The 20,413-nt window shown below is 41.2% G+C and overlaps 1 protein-coding gene across 5 annotated transcripts in view; it reads left to right on the top strand.

Moving 5' to 3' along the window:
• The window catches only part of SCAPER (S-phase cyclin A associated protein in the ER), a 195,531-nt gene that overhangs the window by 159,507 nt on the left and 15,611 nt on the right, over positions 1-20,413 (top strand). For all 5 annotated transcript variants that reach the window (XM_085515841.1, XM_085515842.1, XM_032446775.2 and 2 more), the window contains exons 26-29: positions 1,143-1,372; positions 6,298-6,453; positions 15,157-15,394; positions 17,728-17,877. In XM_085515841.1, coding sequence (XP_085371967.1) covers positions 1,143-1,372; positions 6,298-6,453; positions 15,157-15,394; positions 17,728-17,877 — 774 coding nt within the window. The remainder of the gene's footprint in view (positions 1-1,142; positions 1,373-6,297; positions 6,454-15,156; positions 15,395-17,727; positions 17,878-20,413) is intronic.

Here is a 20,413-nt window from a genome sequence, read left to right as displayed (position 1 = left end):
GCTGTAAACGATTTTAACCTGGAATGAGAATAAAACTTCCTGCAGCCTGTTGTCTTTTATAACTGCATTACTCCACATTGTCCATTCTGATGTTCCTGTTATGTCTTGGTTGTGCCTGGAGTTTATGCAGCTTTCTGTTTCCCAGGATACTTCCTTAGTTTTCTTTCTTTCAGTTTTTTCAGGGGGGTTGTTTTGCCTTTGAAGACTTAAGTAGTCTTTGAGAAACTTAGCTGCTGTGTTAACTTTAGTAGCAAACTGCTAGAAGTTTTGATACTTAGTAGAAGAAGGTGGGACTTTTGTTCATTTGTGATGTGGATCCACTGTAATTCATCTGCTTGGATGCAGTTGAGGTTGCCACCTTTACTACCTTCAAGCAGCTATACTTTACCCTCTTAGTTTGCCTCCACAGCTACTGTAGTTTGTTCTTGAATTCAGCCTTGTAAAAGCCACCTCCTGGGGAAAAAAAACTGCATTCCTCACTGTACTTTGTTACTGCTACCCGGTGATACCTCCTGTGGCCTTCTCATGGGTATTTGTAGCTACTATCAGGTATTTCAATGTATTGTTTCCTGAGGACAGCCTCATCCTGTCCAAGATGAACGTACATCGCGTTTGTCCAAACTCAAGTAGAGGACTGTGGTACAACAGTAAAGGCTGTTCCTTCCACAGGAATGAGCTGTTATTGCTCTTTGTTACTCAGTGCTTGGTGCATTCTAAATGTGTACTGTCTTTGTAATGACACAGGGTCGAAATCAAGTCCACATTAATTTATTCACAGTTAAGTGGGTTGTTTTGTTGTTATTTTTTAAGGAAGAGTTCTTTTTTTTTGTTAGTGACTCATCAGAAATGCAGTATATGTGTTACACAAGAGCCCTATTGATTATATGCTCTGATGCTGTAGAGCTTCCTTCAGTGCTTAAGCACTAAATTCAGTTTTGACTTGATTTATTCAGTTTTAGGTGATGATGTCTGTATAGGAGTACATAGACCCTTTCTTATACCTGAAATATTTAAATGTCTCTCAGCACTGCCAGACTTCACTGTTGTATTTTGCTGTTCTCATATGTGGCTTTCTAAGTGTTTCTCTACAATTCTTACTGAATTATAGATGTTGGGTTTTTTTTTCCCCTCCCTTTACTTAGGTTAATGTTCCAGATGACCATAATGCTACTTCAGGAAGAAGTGCAAATAAGCAGGTGTTTGAAGACCTAACCACAGGGCTTCTGAGGATAACAGCCATGATTTTCAGGTGCCTAATCTCCAGCTTCCCAGATGGAAACAACCACTCTACAGCACTGAAGATAATACAGGAAGTGAAAAGCAAATCCTCACAAGTGGAAGCCTTCAACAGCAGAATCCAAGACTTGATCAGGTTAAAAAAAAAATAGAATTTTGAAATGTCTGTAATCCTCCTTTATTACAGAGAAAGAAGAAAATTACTTTGACTTGAGAAAGAGTGAAACTTCTCTAACTGTTAACATACTAAAAGTAGTGGGTATGTCTAGTCAAAAGACTACTCTAGTGCGATGTTCTCAATCAGAAAGGTTCTTTTATAGGTTGATTTTTATTTATGGTGGCTTTGTGCATCCATCTATATGTCCATACAATGTTTTCGGTTAATCCTTTTAGCAAGTATTACCTTAATCACATACTTCCCTCTAAACCATTAGACAGTTGTAATGAGCCCTAATGTTAGTCTTCCACACTGTCTGCACTCCTCACTGATCCCCATAGACCTTTTTAATCCTACCATTTTTAATTGCTGTATGCCTTATATAGCATCCTCATAATCTGGGTTTCTGCATCTTTTTTTATAACTTTTCTGCCAGTTTCTTATAAAATGTAACAGATTACTTTCCAGAGGATTCTGAAGTATTTCAATCATGGTCTGCCTGATTTGAAAAGGAATTTCCCCCAGGCTTTGCAGGTAGAGGAAGTATCTCTTATTAGATCAACAGTGCATCTGAGACTAGATTTTAGGTGCTACTTCTCAAGTAGTTCTCTGAACAGGGCTTTTCCTTCTGTTTTTGTTCTGTGCTCCTGAGGAGGAGAAAACTTACATGTAATTAAGGAGATGGATTTTAGAACCACTGCATTTTTTGTTGCAATGATAGGAAGGTACCTAGCAGACAGGAAAACAGTGATATTAACGAAGAGCATAGACTTCTGTTTGACCATCTGAGCTTAAGAACAGGATTGTGGTCCTTGCTGTGACACAGCATTCCTAGGCAGTGCTACATAACATGACTTGAACTTCTTATAGGTGGTCATTAATTGGAGTTCTAGCTTGAAAGCTGGTTTTGATTTACAACAGTGCTGAGCACATTGAACAGCAAGTCAGTGGGAGCTTTACTTTAGAGTATATAATGTGCTGTGTAACGCCAAATACTGTTAAAACAGGATCGTAGATCTCTCAGATTGAATACACAAAATAAGACACACGTAGATTTATGTGTCCATGCTTCTGTTTCTGTCAAGGAAAATGCAGTTCATACCAGCTCTTTGGGATACAGGGATGTTATAAAAATGAGCTCCTTCGTGTCTGGGAATGTTTCAGGTGCAGCGGTTTTGATAGTTACACTTGATGATCTTACACCAATGGGTTACATTTCATTTCTGCAGTCTGATATGCTGCCTTAACATGTTGATTGGTAAGCATGACTTAGATACCCCAAGGTATTCCACCAGCTGACTGTACCCTCCTGTAACCTTTTGTAGATTCCTTCATACAATTTTTGTTTTAATATATATATTTTGATGAAATATTCTTTTGCAGACTTAGAATTTTTTTTGTTGTGGCACTTAATGTATCCTAAATTCCCTTAAATTCTCAGTGCCAGTAGTTGTTCTGATAACTCTTAAAATATTCTGTACTTGCTAGCAGATACTCAGAATGCATTTCTGAGGCTTCCTGTATTCTCTCTCCTGATAATCCACGTAAAGCTTTAAAGTCCTGTGCTTATATCCAGCTTCATGAAGGCTTAAATGCTCACAACAACTTCATCTGAAGTTCCCAAATTCCCATTCATTGCACATGTAGCGTGTGTGTGTGTGTCACAGTTAACCCAACAGGTCATTCTTTTTGTTTCAATCAAATTCGTGGTTGTGTTTTAGGCTTTGTTTTTATCTTATTAAGCAGTATAGGCACTGTAAAGCTAGAGAAGAATCCTTCTGCTTGCCATTGATGTCTTCTAAATTAAATAAGAAACAAATTATCCAAAACTATATTGCTTGCTAAAGGTGTGTAGTTTCACTAGTAAATTGTCATCAGTACATCCCTGTGAGAAATGAAATGCTGATGGTTTTGCTACCGAAACTGGCACAGTGAGCATCTGCACATCTTCCCACTTCTCCAAGTCTGATACGATGCTGATGGACACAAAGCCAGGTAGCTGGAGGAGGAAAGCAAAACAAATAGTTGCCATAGGGACCAGTGACCTCTAAAAGTTAATTGTTCTCATGTAACCCACCTTCTCCCCAAACAGGTTTTGAAAGAGTGTGAAATTTCAGGATGTTGTATTCTTCTCGTTTAGGAATGGGAGGGTGGGAGGTCTGCTTATTGATATTTGTGCTGAGCAGACATCTGACACTGGCTGGGTCGAGTGCAGATATACCCTTAAGCTAAGAAGATACATGAGAATCCAGCTAGGTCCTTCACCTGAGGCACTTTAAGGGATCTGGTTATAAATGGTGAAAGAAAGGCACGGTGACAAGGTAATGGTGCAATTAGGAAAAAAGAGAGTGGGCATTTCAAACTAGTCAAAACCGGACAAATTATATTATTAATGAGAACCTTTCACCTCCCGGTCATTCTATCATGTGTCCTCATGGAATTGACATAAATGAGAGTTTTAGGAAAATTTGGAAAGAAAGAGGGAATAACTTATTTTTACTTTATTTTTGTTCCTGTTTGGGAAAAGCAGACCTGATGCATAAGCAGCAGGTGTTTGCACGCTGTCAGGAGGGTAACCAGGTTATTGGAGCTGTACTCCCATGGGTGAGAAGAGAGAGAGATGGAGACATTAGATTAGAGCTTTGATATTCCACTTGTCTGTACACTCAGCTTCAAGGAAGGGAATGCTTGTGTCCTTTAATTGTCTCCAGATGACCTTAAAGAATAGTTCCAATAGTCTGAAAGCTCATCCATTTCTTCTCTGATGAAACAAGCAGCCTCTGACACCCTTTGGTGTCCAGGTGTGGGTGTAAAGGAAGGTGGCAACTCATCTTGTAGATGTCAGTCAGACATTCCTCCTATGGGAAAAAGAGCATTGCCCAGAATACTTCTGTCTTTTAGTGAGTAATCATCTATAAGTATTAGCTGTGTTTTATTTTCTCCTTCTTCCTCTTCCTTCCTATATCATGGTGAGATTTCTAGCACTCAGCATTTCTCTGTGACTGTGATGTATCTAACACCCAGCTCTGTTCCTGGAATTACTGTGCTAATACTGGAGAGCTTGTTTATCACTTGTGTGATCAAGTGGGTCGCTTAGATCAAAATCTGCAGGAAAACATGCTGGGAGCCTCTCATGTTGCTAAACAGAGCAGACTAATCAAACTTAGCTGAGCAATTAGATAGCAACTAATAACCTTTATGAATCCTTAGGTGTTTTTTGCTGCTATATTTCAGCAGATTGCAGTCTTCCATATTGTAGTCTGACATCTTGCTTTATACACAGTGTATTTTTATTCTTAATTACTTTCGTTGTTTCCAAAAGCTTTGTGTCAGCAGGTTAAGCTTTGGCAGAAAGTCCAGCTTCTGGCCCAGAAGACTAAGAGGTTAGTCTTTGGGCAGGAAGGCTGTCTGAAACACGGAGACTTTCCTCCTCAGTCTTAATAGTCCCTAATTTTTCAAAATCAGACTGTGAGATATGGGAGAAAATTATTTTTAATAGATATTTGTACAGCTCCTGACATAGTCGTTGTCTAATAAATATTAATTATTTACTAGAAACAGGGGTGTTTTTTTTTTACTAGTCGTTGTTATTTAATAATGTTCTACACTTCAGTCAAGCCAGGATGCACTTGGTGTTGTAGAAATGTACGTAGTGCTGTACCCATCTTGAGCCTCACTCTAAAGCATGATCTCTAAGATGGGGGCTTGACAAGCAGGTAGGCAGACTAGTAAAAATTGTATGGCTTAGGGCAGACTATCAGTGTAAAAACAGTGAATGAGGTGATGTTTTCTGAAAGCAATTTCATTTCCTAGGTCAGGTTGTGTCACAGAATGTAATAACAATTCTTCTGATTTCGACAAGAGGTTTCTTCCAGTTGGTATGGGCAGAGTGGGGGAAAATGCAAAGAAAACTGAGGAAAAGGAACAAGGATATGACTGAAGCTCTAAGCTGGTCTCCACAATCAAAGCTGATCTGACATAGACTTGATCTCTTGTTTCATACTCCTGAGAAACTGCACGTTTGTGGTAGAGAGGGGAAGCACATAAAGTTAGGTGATATCAGTAAGATGACATGGGAAAAGAAGACCTGTCTGCACAGTTCGAGTGGAATTGATAATGACTGAAGTGTGAGAGAAACTGGTGCTGACTGAGAGAGGTTGGTGTTAATGTGCTGGGGCAAACAGCAAGGTGTTTTGGCAGGAGTTTCCAAGCTGTTAGAAGTTCTAAGAAACCTCAGCAATAGGGAGGATGGTGATGTGATCTATTCATGTTTGATAACAAGAAAAAGAAAATAGCCTTTTAGCTTGAAGATAAAGTCATTAGCACTGTTCTCTCTGCACTGCAGCCTGGTTGAGTTCATGATGAGGCTTCCTGATAGCAGACAGTTGTGACCTGCATGTTCTTGTAGTCTCTTAATTGAGACTACAAAGGAAGAAAAGCAAACCACTGTGCAGTGGTTGTTATGATATACGTATTGCAATAAAAGGTTATCTGGGTAACATCATTGTCTTCCTGAACTTGTGTGTTCTACCAAGTTTGTCTCTTCATGTTGAAGAGAAATTGTGCTGCTGCAGAGCTATCAAGACTGTTATAAATCATTTAACTATGGCAAAATTCCATTGTCCTCTAGCAGTATGGTAAAATAAACAGTTAATTCATCTTTCTTTGTACAGTATAATACAAATTATCGTGCAATAGACAGTTATCTTAACAAGAACTACTGATGGTTACAGAGCTCCAGACCTGAAGTTGTTGTAATTTGAACTGCTTTATTGAACCCTTTAAGAAACCACAGACTGTATTTTATATGGTTTGATAGCAGAGAAGCAGAAATTCCTTTCTTTGTAAAGTCATCAAAACTGTCACAGGTCTATTTTTTAATACAGTTTTTCATCTGTTTCCAGTTACGTGGTGAACATAGGATTGATAGACAAGTTGTGCTGCTGTTTCCTCTCCGTTCAAGGCCCTGTTGATGAGAATCCAAAAATAGCAACTTTTCTTCAAAATGCCGCAGCACTGTTGCATGGGATATGTCAGCTCTGCTTTGCGGTCAGTGGAAGGTAGGTGCACTTGGTCTGTCTTCTCTATTATGTTCACCAGGCAGCAGCCAGCAGAACTTGTGTCCGACACTGCTGTGGTAGTAAGTGAACGCTGAGGTGAAGTTATTAAGTAGCACCAGTCCTTCAGTGACACAGTGAATGCTTGTAGAGAAGCTCTGCTCACCCTTTCACCACTGAACCGTAATTAGTTGCCTGCACTGAGTCTCAATTCTTGTAAGTCATTTATCAGAACTGCAAGCTATGCATCTTCTTCGCTCATCATTACAGAGAGGGTCTCATCACTGCTTGATGTAAGTGTCCAGTACCGAGGGTTCGAAGTATTTTACTATCAAATGAAATCAACTCTTAATTGATTTTTGTCTTTTAGATGGCCAAATTCAGTTAAGATACTGTTATCAGTAAGGGAATTATATTTATGTAAAGTATTACTGGGTTTGTCAGGGAATCTTTCTAATGCAAAATGCTCATTTCTGTAACCTAACGGGGGCAGAGGAGGATGAGCATGTGGCATATTTCTGCTGGCAGAACTGGACTGCTCTGTCTGCAGCTTCGGGTGGCCTAAGTGTCAAAATTTCAGAGCTTTGGGGGCCACGTGCTAAAAACAACTGCCATTAGAATACTGCGTGTTTTAGGGTAAGGAAATGCTGACAGAACTTGACAGCGAATGCCTGAAGGGATGCTAGTATTGAAGAGCAAGAGTTAAGAAAACATAACTTTAACAGGGCTGCAGGTTAGAGCTGTTGCTGGTAACTCCAGGACATGGGCACATGGAAAAAAGAACTGCAAGAAATATGAGCCCAAAGAGACCATCCCAACTTAGTGAAATTTCCCTGTACGGAAGCTGCCAACTTGGCATTTTACATTCCAGGGCTGCACTGCCAAAAGTCAAACGTGTACTGAAAAAATTCACCTTTCTCTTAGTGGAATAATAATTCTAGCTACAGGTTTGAGTAATGTAATATTTGCCATTTCTGAAGTGGGTGTATGTCTCACCCAAGATATTAAAGATTTTTGTTCCCCAAAATAATACAGTACAGTGCTATGCAGGTACTTTTAAGAATATCTGTGTTCAGTAGCAAAATATGAATTTGGGAGAGTTGGGTGTTTTCCTTCATTGTCACACCAAGAAGTATCTGGTCTTATAACTTGTATGATGCAGCGGTGCTGGTGAGTTTATCCAAAGGGGCTGATTACTCTCAGTTTCCATGTTAGATTGTTCCTTTCAGCATGAAAAGAAGTGAGAGAAATGAACTTGCAGATACTGAAACTGTTGTCTTTCACTTTTAGATAGAAGCTATGCTGTAACTGGTTAGACAGGCAGTTTAGATGACTTTAATCACCTCGGCTTGCTCCTATTGAAGAACTGAATGCAGTGTGATTCTGCCACGTTACATAACGTGCACAATGAGTTCCTTATTATTCAAGGTGATTGAAGTGGAAAAGGCTGCTGCCAAACACACATCGAGATGGCAGAAACAGAGTTCAAATTTACTGAATTCTTAAATATGTCACAATGCTGTAATACATTTTGTGTGGTACGTGATCTGCAGCACTAAAGGCGGCCTCTCCTTGTAAGAAATACAGATGGCTCTTTCATTTGTGCTAACTAGCAGTAGGAAGCAGGGCATCCTGTTCTGTCAGAGTCCAGTATTTCTGATTCTCCATGCCTAAGCACCAAACTAACCACTCTGTTGTTAATTCATTTGGAGTTCTTATCCTGAGGGGGAAAAAAGAATCCAGTAGGTAATATCACAGTGGCTTTCCCCATTGTTTCAATAGCAATTTGATGCTCTTGTGATGTCTTTAGGTAGGGAACTTGCTGGTACCACGTGATGGTGGAGGCACATCATTTGTTTTGTTTCTCTGATAGAACCAACTCAGGCTGTTGCTTCTTATATAAAATGTTGTGATTCCATGCTAAATGCATTAGGCTGGGAAGCTGACAGGGCTTCGACACAAGGAAGGTGCTTGAACCAGGATCACCAGGCTGTCAAGTCTTCCACAGTGACTGCAGCAATGAAATCCTTCATGAACTGGAACTGGCCAAATGCTGGGTAGCCCTCCTTGCTGGGTTCAGACAGCACCCTGCTGCTGGAAGGGTCCTTGCTGGCAGCTCTGATCAGGTCTATTCCCAGAGGGCCAGAAGTTGAACACTGTAATACATATTCTAAACAATTAAGAGTCTGTACTCAGGATACAGAGTACACATTGCTGGAGCTCAAACGTAGGAAAGTCTGCATTGACTTCCTGTCTTCTTCACAGGATTTACTTCAAAAAAATAAAACTAAAAAATATAAATATGTTTCTAAACCAAACTCTAAATTAAGACCCAGTGTTTGCTGGGGTACTGGCTTCATGGGAGTCTTTTCTGTCAGTACCACCTGCAGGTCTTGATCAGGACCTTTGTGACAGGTAGTCCTCCTTGTTTCAAAGGAATTAGGACTTTCACCGTTCTGTTTCCATTAATTCCAGGTTGGATTGGTTTTAGGCAACGTCACATCTATAATGGTGATTAGAGAATATCTTCAAATTGCATCAGATATATAAATCAGCATGAAATGTTATATAAAGTAAAAGAATTCTGAGACATAAGCTACAATACATTTTTATTCCCCTGGTAGACTTAAAAGAAAAATAAATTCAGAATCATGGTATAAGATGCAGTAAAGGAAAATCTTGGTAATGCAGAAACATAAAGTGAAGGATTCTCAATTTAAGCATCATAAAAAGTTATTGAAATGAGGTGACTCCATTCTGAACATATGTTATAAACTCATAATAAGGGGAGGATTTTCTTTTCGTTTGTGGTCAGGGTCTTTAAAAAGATGTAACTTTTATATTGACCTTCTCAAATACGAATTTTTGGTACGGAATAACATATGCTACATTGATTCTTTCAACTGCAGTTCTGCAGTGAGTTTGAAAGTGTTTTGTAAACACTGTAGCATAGATCATTTGTTGAAAACGTTAGTAACTTGTAACCCCATGTGAACCTTGTTTTGGTAACTGTTGTAGATGTATGAGATGGAAGTAAGGCATCATCTCTTAGTATAGTGAAAATGCAGCCTGTCTGGTCAGCAGTATCTGTTTTCTGAGCAAAAGATGATCATTACATTTAACACTAAGACTTAAAAGTTGAGGCCATGATAATGCTTAGCTCTTTTCTGCTTACCATTAAGAATAAAGAGTGATGCTATTATTAAGATGAAGCTGAGCAAAACATTAAGTTGACTGTATGCGTAGTACGAGTGGTATGTGTAGACTTACAGATGTGCTTTGCAGTCTGTGTTCAATTCCAGTTGAACAGTAGCAGTGGTCAGGACGATGGCCTGGTTTGCTAAAGGATTTCATCATTCTACCTTTGCACTACTAGGCTTATATGTGGGCTCTGAATCCTGCATGCACACATGTGGTAGCATGCTTGGCTTGTCAGCATTAGGCAGAGAAGAGTGACCTGGCATGAAAACTGAGCAACAAAGTATGTTGTAGGACTTTCCCCTTATAGCCAGGATCTTACGTTCCTGTCTCTTCCTTCCTCGATTTTTACCCCCTCCTTCCCCTCAAAATGACTGGAAGCAAGAGTTGCATCCCAGCTGTTCAATTTTTACTCTAAGGAGGGCTATTGCCAATGTCTCCTTTCACCTGTGACCTTCTGCCCAGGGGCATTGTATTGCTGTGGTATGCAATGCTCCACACTGGTAAGGGCAGAGATCACATAACATAGCAGCAGTGGCTCAGTATAAGGGTTAACAATAATAACCACTGAGAGGGAATTTTCTCCCTAAGAGAAGCACAGCAAACTAACAGTAACCGGCATCATGAGGGCATTGAGTTGTGGATGGAGAGATCCACAAATCATGAATCTTCCTGGGACATCAGCTTGGACAAAGTTTTGCTGTTTTCATGACTCAGCCAACATCTGCGAGCTCCCAGATGATGCAGGAAAATGGTATGTCTTAGCAATACAGTAGCAAAGTTGTTAACCTTGTAAGGTGCATCTAAATCCACAGCAGCAGCTGATGGAACTGGTCTACAAGGTGCAGTAGCAGGAAGCTGCAGATCTATCAGGCTTGGTCCAGGAACGTAGCGACTGTCACGTCACAGACATGCAAGGAAGTAGGCTGGTTTCTTTTCAGTTTTATTACAGCAATTAAGATAATGCTTGTTTTGGCTGCTGGGTAGCAAATCATACGCAAGTCTGAATTCTGGGTGTGCTTCCCACTGCTTTGCAGCAAGGACTGCAAACTAATTGAAATTTGTTCTCGAAATTACTGCAGGCTTTCAGGCCACCTATTGCACAACACAGTGATTTGTAGCTTGATAATGGGATTTAAAATAGGGTTTGGCAGCTGCTAAGTACTCCTTATACCTATTTTATTATTGTTTTGCCATTATTTTTTTGACATTTCTTTCTCGGTAATAGAATGTAGAAAGAAAAAGTACAGATGATGGTTTTTAAATCCTAATATTAAAGAAAACAAACATATTCTAAGCCTCTTGAAAACTCATGTTTCCATTTGGCTCCCTGTTTTTAATCAGGAGTATATATTTCAAATATACAAACATTATAATGTATACCCGTAGAGGGTCTTGTCTGCTTGTTAGCTCAGTCTGTTTTTAAAACAATATATTTTCAGATATAAACAGTTTGCTCATATTGAAGTTTGGAGAAGTTGTAGTTTTATGCTCGTTCTGCAGAGTCGGCTGTTTCTCATCAAGCTGCATTAAATTCCTGTTTTTAATAAATAGTGGTGTACTTTAAGCAATAGAGTATCACTGCTTAATATCTTTCTTTGCTGGGATGCGTCTATCCCTGCTTTTTAATTCTTAACCCCTTTTTGTAAATCATAAACCCACTGCCAGTGGAGGAACAGTCTTTTATGGCAGAATCTGATCATCATTAATGGCAGCCCATCCTAAAATGCCCTGCACTTATTTTTTGTTATTTTTTTTTTACTTTATTTTATTCCCGCAGGTTGTTTGACCCTAATATAAATATTTGCCTGTTTTTCTGTGCTAAATATAGAGGCTTGGTAAAGTTCAGAAGCCTTTCCTTTCCCTTTCCCCAGCCTAGAATAGCCAGTGTAACAAAAAAAGTCCTGCAAGTCTTTGGTGAGCAACTGGGAGGGTTTGTCCGTTCTGCTTTACTTCGGCAGCTCTTAGCATGGTTAACATGCAGGCTTCTTTAAACAGGATAATTAAAAGGAGATGCCTCTGTAGGACTCTTAGCTTTACTTACCTACGGACTAAGTTTCATGTGATACAGAGTCCCCTCTCACTGCTGTGGGTTTTGTTTGTTTCCCTTCCTTTCAGCCTGTAAGCTGCCAGTTATCAGAGCTTTCCCTGGGCTTACATTTGAGGTGGACTAAAAGGGTTTTTAAAATCTGCTAAACGTGTGGAATCCGCTGTTTTATGGGTTTGACCAGAACGGCTCAAAGCAGCGCACACAAAAAGCTTCACCTTCCATTTTCCCACATCTCACATGTGTTTTTTTCTGCTTTAAAGCCCGCAAACCAGTATGAATAACGTCTTTTACCTTTATATTGTAAACATTTGGGCTTAAAGTGATTATAACTGACAGTTAAAACCAACAGGAGCCGGTAGGCTGTTCATACACAAATTAACTGTAATACAGGCAAAATCGAAAATAAACATTTCCAACAGTTCCTTCAGCCCACCAAACCTCACAGAGAAAATGGCTTTTTTTCAGCAGCTTTGTCTTGTGGTGGGACTGTAAAATTCTTGGTCTCTTTTGGGGGGAGATCGAGGGGTAGGAAAAGAAAAGAGAGTGTTCATTTGGAGTCATTTTTACAATTGACTTTTTTATGTATATGTTGATTCATTCACTGCTCAAAATGGCAAAAGGATTTCATCCAGCTCTATAAGCTTTCTCATATGGAGTTGTTTAAACATAATGATGGAGTGAGAGCTGAAAGCAAAGCTAACTTTAACCTTGGGTAAAATCAGACAACCTTCTCGTTGCGCAGAGTCACAAGAAGCTGCAGGAGGTGTCACGTACAGCAGTGAATTTGGAACTGTTGTTTGAACGCGACTGGTTTTTCAGCTGGTAGTTTTTCTGTTTGTTACGATGGTCGAAGCTAAGATGGAAATAAAATACTGGTTGCAAAGGGAGCCGTGCTCATGTGATGCTGTGGAAACAAACAGGCTGCCTGTTGCAGCGTGGGGCAGTTGGCACGCTCTGGCTGCCGAGCACATAGTTGGGCAGCCAGCAGTGCCTCTCGGTGGGCAGTGCTGAGCAGCTCAGACACAGCACACGGCCTGGGAGTGCGTGGAGGTGGCCCTGAGCTGCTGACTGCCTTCCTCATGCAATGGGCCTGCTGCCTGCTCCCGGCTTCTCGCTGCAGTCCAACGCGCTCACCTGAGGACCTTGCAGCTTCCAGGCACGGGAAAAGGAGCTTCACATTGTAAACTGCTGTGCTGCGTGGCTCCACTCAAAGCAAACTTTGAGCTCCAGGACTACTTCTTTATTTTTTAATCTTTGCAACATAGATGGTAGGGCTGTTGAGCATTACAAACCACAAGCTGTTTGTGCTTCTTCTTTTGCAGGAGGTAAGTGACATTGAATCATTATTTTAGTCATCATTTGATTGTACTTTATGCTGCGTTTCAAATGTTACCATTTGTATTGTGAGCAAATCCAGCACCAGGGCCTTCTGAAGCACTGCTGCGGCTGGGTTTGGGGTAGAGCCCTTTTAGGGATCCTTGTGAGAGTCTGACTTGGTTGTTAAAGGCAGCCAGCATTAGTCATACGACTTCTGGAAACTGGCATGAACTCAGCTACACGGAGCTGCCCTGCAGTGGTCACAGTGCTTGGCTGTGCTGACAGGTGGGGCACCCACGCAGCACCCAGGTGTTGGTGGGAGAGCAGATGTGGTACTGCCTTGTGTTCTTCCTCTATCTTACCTGAAGATCTGGTTGCTTCTTTCAAACATTGTGAAGAGGTGGTTTGATGGGATGCTGGTACAGCACAGAAGTAAAACTGGGACATGGAAATCTTGGCACACCAGCAGAGGATGCTGCATGTGAAGCTTTTCAGTAACATCATTTATGCACACAGACTGTAAATAGAAAGTGGTTTAGGAGAAATGGTACCCCTACATGCTTATTTCTGATAAAATCATTCCCCATGCAGGTGACCTAACTGATACAAAGTGATAGCATTCATCTGAGGTAACTGCCTTCTAAATGTGGACGTGTGAGACAGCAGTGATGAAAGCAGATGTGTGTCAACAGAGTGAGCTGTGCACGGCCAGACTGTTCACCCGGGCTGGTGCACAGACAGATATGAGCTGCTTCTGAGATGTACTGAAAGGGCTGCATTATGCTCTTCTGGACAAGGAAAGCTTGCTGCTGATCCTGGTCTGCAGGAGTGCTCTCAGGCCTCTGAGGGTCCAGTCCTTCCTGTAGTAACCCAAGGTCTCCAGAGTTACAGATGGTGTTAGGCAGATCTCGTTTCCAGCTTGTCTCCTATTCTGTTTTCCCATTTACTCTCCTTTTGGTTTACATAAAGGGGCAAGATACCCTCACCTAGTTTACTTCTTTATCTTTTATGTGTATCATATAGACTGTGGTATTTTCCTTTAACAACAGAAAAGAAAGAAAATAGTTGCTTCTGATATTGACATTTCTTTTCCCTTTCCCTTTTTTTTCTTTCCTTTTTAAGATGCAAACACAGTATATGAGGTAAAGATAGAAGGTTGATACACCATATATTCAGCATCACTGCTTGTTGTATCCCAGTGTTTCCTATGATTACTTACACAGACCTACTGTGCTTCTACAGTGAAGTTCAGCTGGTTTACGTGATAGTTCAGATCAGGACTTGAAATACGTATCTCCTTCTCTGAGAGATTCAAGACCTGTGCGGATGGCCTACCTGTGTGACCTGCTGTAGGGAACCTGCATTAGTAAGGGCTGCACTTGATGATGTGTAGAGGTCCCTTCCAACCCCTGCAGTTCTGTTGAAACCTTGTTGGATTATTTTGTGTACTTTTTGTATTTGCATTTAACCTCCAAAGTAGCAAAAGTCTTAGGTTTCACTGCTTGTGACTTCCTTGCATCAAGCAGTTCAGACTTCTGTCTTGCTCCCGTACACTCTTCCATAATAGCATCTGATGGAAATAAGCAGTAGTGTTTTGCTAACTGCTCAACCACTTCATTCTCAGATTCCTGCAGAACGATTTGATTAAGATTGTCTGGTTTGGATAACTACTTTTGCTTCATCAGCAGCACGTCTGCTGCTGTGCCCACCGCCCATCCCCGAGGCAGGAGAGGCACAGGCTGTGCTCCCACCTCTCTGTGGGGACTGGAAGGATGGCAGTGGGCTGCTGGACACAGCGGCGGCCTGCGTGGATCCCCCAGAAGTGCCCCCAGCTCTCTGACCTGAGAGCTGGCCGACTTCTGCATGTTGGCATCATCAACCCAGTTCGGAAACAGAGACACCAGGATGTGGAGAAAGATATTTAAAGAGCATAGCAGCGCTGTAATTAAGGAGGGCAAGAGACAGTGCTCAGATTATTGAAATAATTTTGTGGAAATATTGTGGATTCTTGACATATTAGACATCGGGCTGTTTTCCTATTTAGCAGTTTGCTTGTGCTCTAACATTTCCCTTGTAACTGTTTCACCCTGGGCAAGTGTGTGCTGCTCCTCTTTTCAGACAGTTTAATGTTTCTTTGACAGATCTTGGAACATATTTGACAGTACACGTCAGGATCCCACAGGACTAACAGCGGTTCTTCAGGCTACGGATCTGGTTGGAGTCCTGCATATGCTGTACTGTGTTCTTTTCCACGGCACAATTTCAGATCCAAACACAGCCAGTCCTAAAGACAGCTATGCAGAGAACACAATCCAGGTTGCCATTCAGAGTTTACGTTTCTTCAACAGCTTTGCGGTTCTTGATCTGCCTGCTTTCCAGGTAACAGATGTTTCACAGCTTTTGCTTTGTGTGAACATATTAATGATTACGTGTGTTTTTGGGCTGACTTCCATCTCCAGGGTCTTAGTTACTTTGTCTGTTTTGTTGTGCATAAAATTACTAGTTGCTGTTTCTGCCCTATGGCTGACGGGTGTAACCAAAGCATGGAAGTTTGCAGTACATGGAATGCTGAATCCAATCCATTACTTCTTGTATTCATAAAAAAGAAACTCGATTTTAAAGCATAATATTTTGCTTTGGGGAGCTTCATTAAATATATAACTATATATATTTATTTTATATTTGTTAGAGAGCAAGAAGTAAATTCTTCTGATGAGGAGAATTATAACTGTAATTCTCATTTCTGAGTGCTTTCAGCAGCTGCTTGCACTGCACAGCTCAAGCTGAAAATCACTTAATATCTAAACTTCTTCTCAAAGTTTTATTGACAAAAAACAGGATTTCATGTCTCCTTCAGTTTGTATTTCTGATTATTTTTTTTATTTTTATTTTTTTTGGTCCATTTAGCAGCAAGCTTACATCTAACTGCATACATCCACATAGATGCAGCTGGGGGATCTGTGCAGTCAGTAGTTTTTCTTTTATGAGACACAAACTGTTTATTGGAGATCCATGTGAAACAACTCTTACATGCACCATTAACTCCCATTTCTTTCTGTAAATCAAAGCAGCTCTTTTGTACAGCAGGCCCGGTAGGTCTTGGTTTGGGATAGAAGGTTTGTTTGTTGCTGCATAGCATGTCATAGGAAACAAACCGGTGCAAGTGATTTCCTTCAGTGCATTGATACAGCGGTGCACCCAGGGAAGCACATGCTTAGCTGTCTTATGGCACGGTGGGCACATGTAGTCCCAGCAGCCATCCATTCCTCTGCAGTAAAGGGCTTTATTTCTGTGGAATTAAATCTCAGCGTACACCTGAGGCCAATTAGTGCCCGTCCTGACCCTGTGGGCAGGAGCAGATAGCGGAGGGAAGGAGCATAGTTTATGCAGTCAGATTGTTATCTTGAAGGAATAGTTTTATCGTGTAATAGTAGGGCCGTAGACTGGGGTTTTCTGATGAACAGAAGAGCTCTGGTATTCTGGAGTTTGTATTAGCACAGATGGCTCGTGGGTATATATTTAATTTAATTTGACAGTCTAAACAATTGAAAGATGGTAGTGAGAAACAACACAGGATCCTGAGCTGATATTAATTCTAGCTAAAAAGGAAGCATAGTTTCCTTGAAAAATTAGTTTAACTTCTATACACAAACTCAGGTGCCCTTTGACCTGTTGTTGTCGGGGAGGGTTTAGCCCAGAGTGCCAGGTCACAGTGTGTATGGGCTGCCCTAATTAAAGAAGGGTGGCATATGAACATGGCATTTACATGATGGTGGTAAACAGTCACACTTGTGTGGTAGGATTTGGAAATACGCGCATTTAGTGAGATGCTTGAGATTCAAGATGGAGTCTGCTTTAATTCTCAAGGATTCTGCCTTTCCTGGGTAGAGATTTCCGGTACGCTGAAACTAAACTATTCTGCAGGCTGGGATTTATGGAGATGTAGTTAATGCAGACTGCAAGATACGGAAAGAAGAAAACACCCAAATGAAAGAAATTTTCTCACAGGCCTGTGTTGCTATTTCATTAGAGTTAGTAGACCGTCATGCTCGTTCTTTGTGCTTTAGTTTTCCCCTTTGACCTTGTGTCGTTCTGTCTGTTTGACATGTTTATTAAATAGAGGCTGTAGGCTGTGCAGATAAAATCTAATTCAGAATCTCCACATTACAGCAATTTGACTACTTTTTAAAAGTATCCCAAAAACCATCCAGCTGAATGTTCTCTCCTTATGGAGGTTTCTGACTTCTTTTTTTTCATGTTTGCAAAGTGATTACTTATTAATCTTTGTATTCCGTTCAGAGCAGGAGTTATTAATGCAAAATGCATTTTGCTCTTCTGCAAAAATGATGTGCTTTCTTTTGCTGCTTACTAGGAAATATCATTAGCATTCAGTTTTCCTGGAACGTATAACGTTAGTCAAATGGAACAGTCAACTTAATGCTACGCTGCATGTCAGCTAAGCAGAATCCAGTTTTCCTGTGTCCCTTCAGAGTCTGATTTTACTCTCATTTGTCTGGCTTTTAATGTTACAGTCCAGTTGTAAGTGCAAGCTACTGAATGAAATGAGAGACCTGAATCTGTCCTCCTCCAAAAATATCTCATTGCAGCCAAGAATGTAGTCAGTGCTTCCCCCCAGGTTTGTGTCACTGATGCATTGTGATGCATGGAATTTCTGTAAGGCTCTAACCTCTGTTTCTTTACCTTATTTTCAGTCTATTGTTGGTGCTGAAGGACTGTCCCTTGCCTTCCGCCATATCATCAGCTCGTTGCTGTGGTACTGTTCCCAGCATACCTGCGAAGGATTGCTACACGAAGTCATTATTTGTGTGGGCTATTTCACTGTAAACAACACAGATAACCAGGTAAGGCAAATGGAAAATGGGATCAGAAGTTATCAAGTGTACATTTACTCACAGATCCCTCAAAAAAAGCAAACCCCCTCAACACTATTTGGAAGAGCTTGGGATTCCTATGAACACAAATGTGTGCACTTACAAAATAATAGATGAAGTTACGTCCTAGGAAAAACACTGCAGTTTTCTGTGACCATGAGCAAATTCTGTGTTCTTACACAGACGACAATGGTGACCTCACATTGATCATAATTAAACTCACTCTATGCCAAGATATACTCAGCAAATGATATTTTTAATTTCAAGTTAACTTCTTGCTGGCTTGATTGGGCAGCTGTGGTGCCCACGTACAACCTTGTAAAGACAGCAAAGCTAGTCTGTCATGAAGGCATGTCCTTAGAAGCCAATGTGCCTGGGTACCCAGAGAGCTCTTTTAAATTTAAGCCGCCTTGTATCTTTCCATAAGTAAAGCAAAAACTCTGTCAAACAGGCAGTGGAAATCCCTATCTAGCTTCCTTGATTGTTTTTTGCTTCTGTTAATGGACTCTGAGACTTCTCATACTAATGAAAATAGCTTATACAATAATCCAGGCACAAATCTTCAAAATGATTCTGAATATTTGGATTTTAAAAGACTCCCAGTTTCCTCAGATCACACACAGCAGCTCAGGGGCACTTCTTGACTTCTGTGACCATGACTCTGGATATATGGAAGGTGTGATACAGTACCTCCATCTTTGGTATGATTCAATTTTGTGAAGTTATTTGTTGTTGTTTTTTTTTTCTTTCTCTCACCATACCTGTAATAGTTGGTTCCCATTTTTGTTCAGCCTTTGGGTGGGGGTGCAGGATGAGCAGCTTAGTTCCACCAGTTAAATGGAACAGCAGAAGAAAGAAGTGGCTCAACTTGTCAGCAAAGGTTAGAGAAAAGCTGTCCACAGTTTTTGACTGTAATTGGGAACGTTCTAATATCCTAAAGTTGAAAACTCTGTCAAAAATATTCTGTAATCACATAATATACAGTAACGTTTCTGTGGTTTTGGCCACAGAACCTGAGGGAGGATCCTGCAGCCTTCCTTCCTGGTGGAGCCAAATCCCACTCAGGGTACAGATGCACTGCTACCAGCACACAGACCATCAGGGCCCCAAAGCTCAAAGTACAGCCTAGAGCCTCTCAGGAGCAGGGGCTGCCTGTGGGCAGTACTCCTCAATGTGGTCATTCTGAAAATCCACGTGACACCACTGCAGATTTCTCATCCTTGCTGCTGTACCAGCGGTTGTGCTGCCATCCAGGGGTGCCAGCATACAGTCTTGGTTTTCTTCCACAGCTTCAAAATTCCTGGCACACAAGTATAAACAGCTGTGATTTATTGCCAAGAGGACATGCAGCTATAAATGTGCCAGAAGTAGCGCAGCAGCGGGATTTCCTACCAGCAGTGCTTGCGGAGCACGCTGCAGTGCCTGTCACTGCTCTGCACGCTGACCTGGGGCAGAGGTCCAGCAGCAGGAGCCCGGCACAGTGCCATGGCAGCAGCTGCCCGTGTGGCTGCAGTCAAGAGACAAAGTGTGTGCATCGTGTGCCGTTCTGTGGGCCTCCTTCCCGCTGGTAATCTCAGTGCCTTGGAGCTTTCTGCGTGTGTGCCTGTGGTTGGGGTCATGTGCTGTCAGTAATCTGCCCCTGAACGGAGTTAGTTTTCAAGACTAAAAGGCAGCTTTGGCAGCTCTGTGAGGCAGCTTTAGGTCTCTGGTTAAATGACCACGGTAGGGTGGTACTGCTTGTGTGCTGAATGCGGTCTCTGATGGTGGTTTGCTTTGGCGGTGCTATTTGCAGAGATTCGGTGATGTGATATTCCTGTTTCCTAGCTTGTCAATGAGAAAGCAGCATTTTTGTTCATCAGAATGCTGCCCATGACAGTACTTGATGTGAATTAACAGGCTGAACAGTGCTGGAGGACTGTTCTGCTCACCATAGACTCTCCGCATTTCCCTATTGCAGTGATTCCTTATTATTCCTATTGGAGTGATTGTGCTTTTCCTGACAGCATTGCTAATATTCCAAAAAGGCAGAATCTTAGTCAGATACTCATAAAATGTAGGGAAGCTTATACAACAGTATTTTTTACTTTTACTGCTGAGCATGCCATCATTTGCTACTAAGCAGGCCATCATTCAGGTGCTGTTAGTGTTGTGACTTCCAATAAAGATAGGATGCCCTGACTGAAACAGGAAGTGCTTCCTATTAATTCCCTCATGGTTTAATTTTTTTACTATGTTTTGAGCTTCCCATTTTTTTTCCCCTTTCATTGTGGACTATTCGCAGAGTGCTACTAAAAATAAAAAATAGGCCTCGCAGTGAAAGCTTTTCACGTAGCAGACTTGAAATCCTGGAAAGAACTGCCTCGTAAAAATAGATCTGCAGGACTTGAGCAATGAAGCCAAACCTTCACAGTGCCTGGGAGCTCTTTTTATTTACTACTGGAACAGACTTTTACAAAGTTGATAACTAATGCATTTCACAGCAAACCTGCGTTATTCTTGAAGTCAA

This window comes from Coturnix japonica, chromosome 14 (assembly GCF_054131305.1).
Source record: "Coturnix japonica strain WE chromosome 14, WE-NBRP24, whole genome shotgun sequence".
Classification (NCBI taxonomy): Eukaryota; Metazoa; Chordata; class Aves; order Galliformes; family Phasianidae; genus Coturnix; species Coturnix japonica.
Note: the sequence above shows the minus strand (reverse complement) of the source record. Positions and strands in the feature narration are given on the sequence as shown.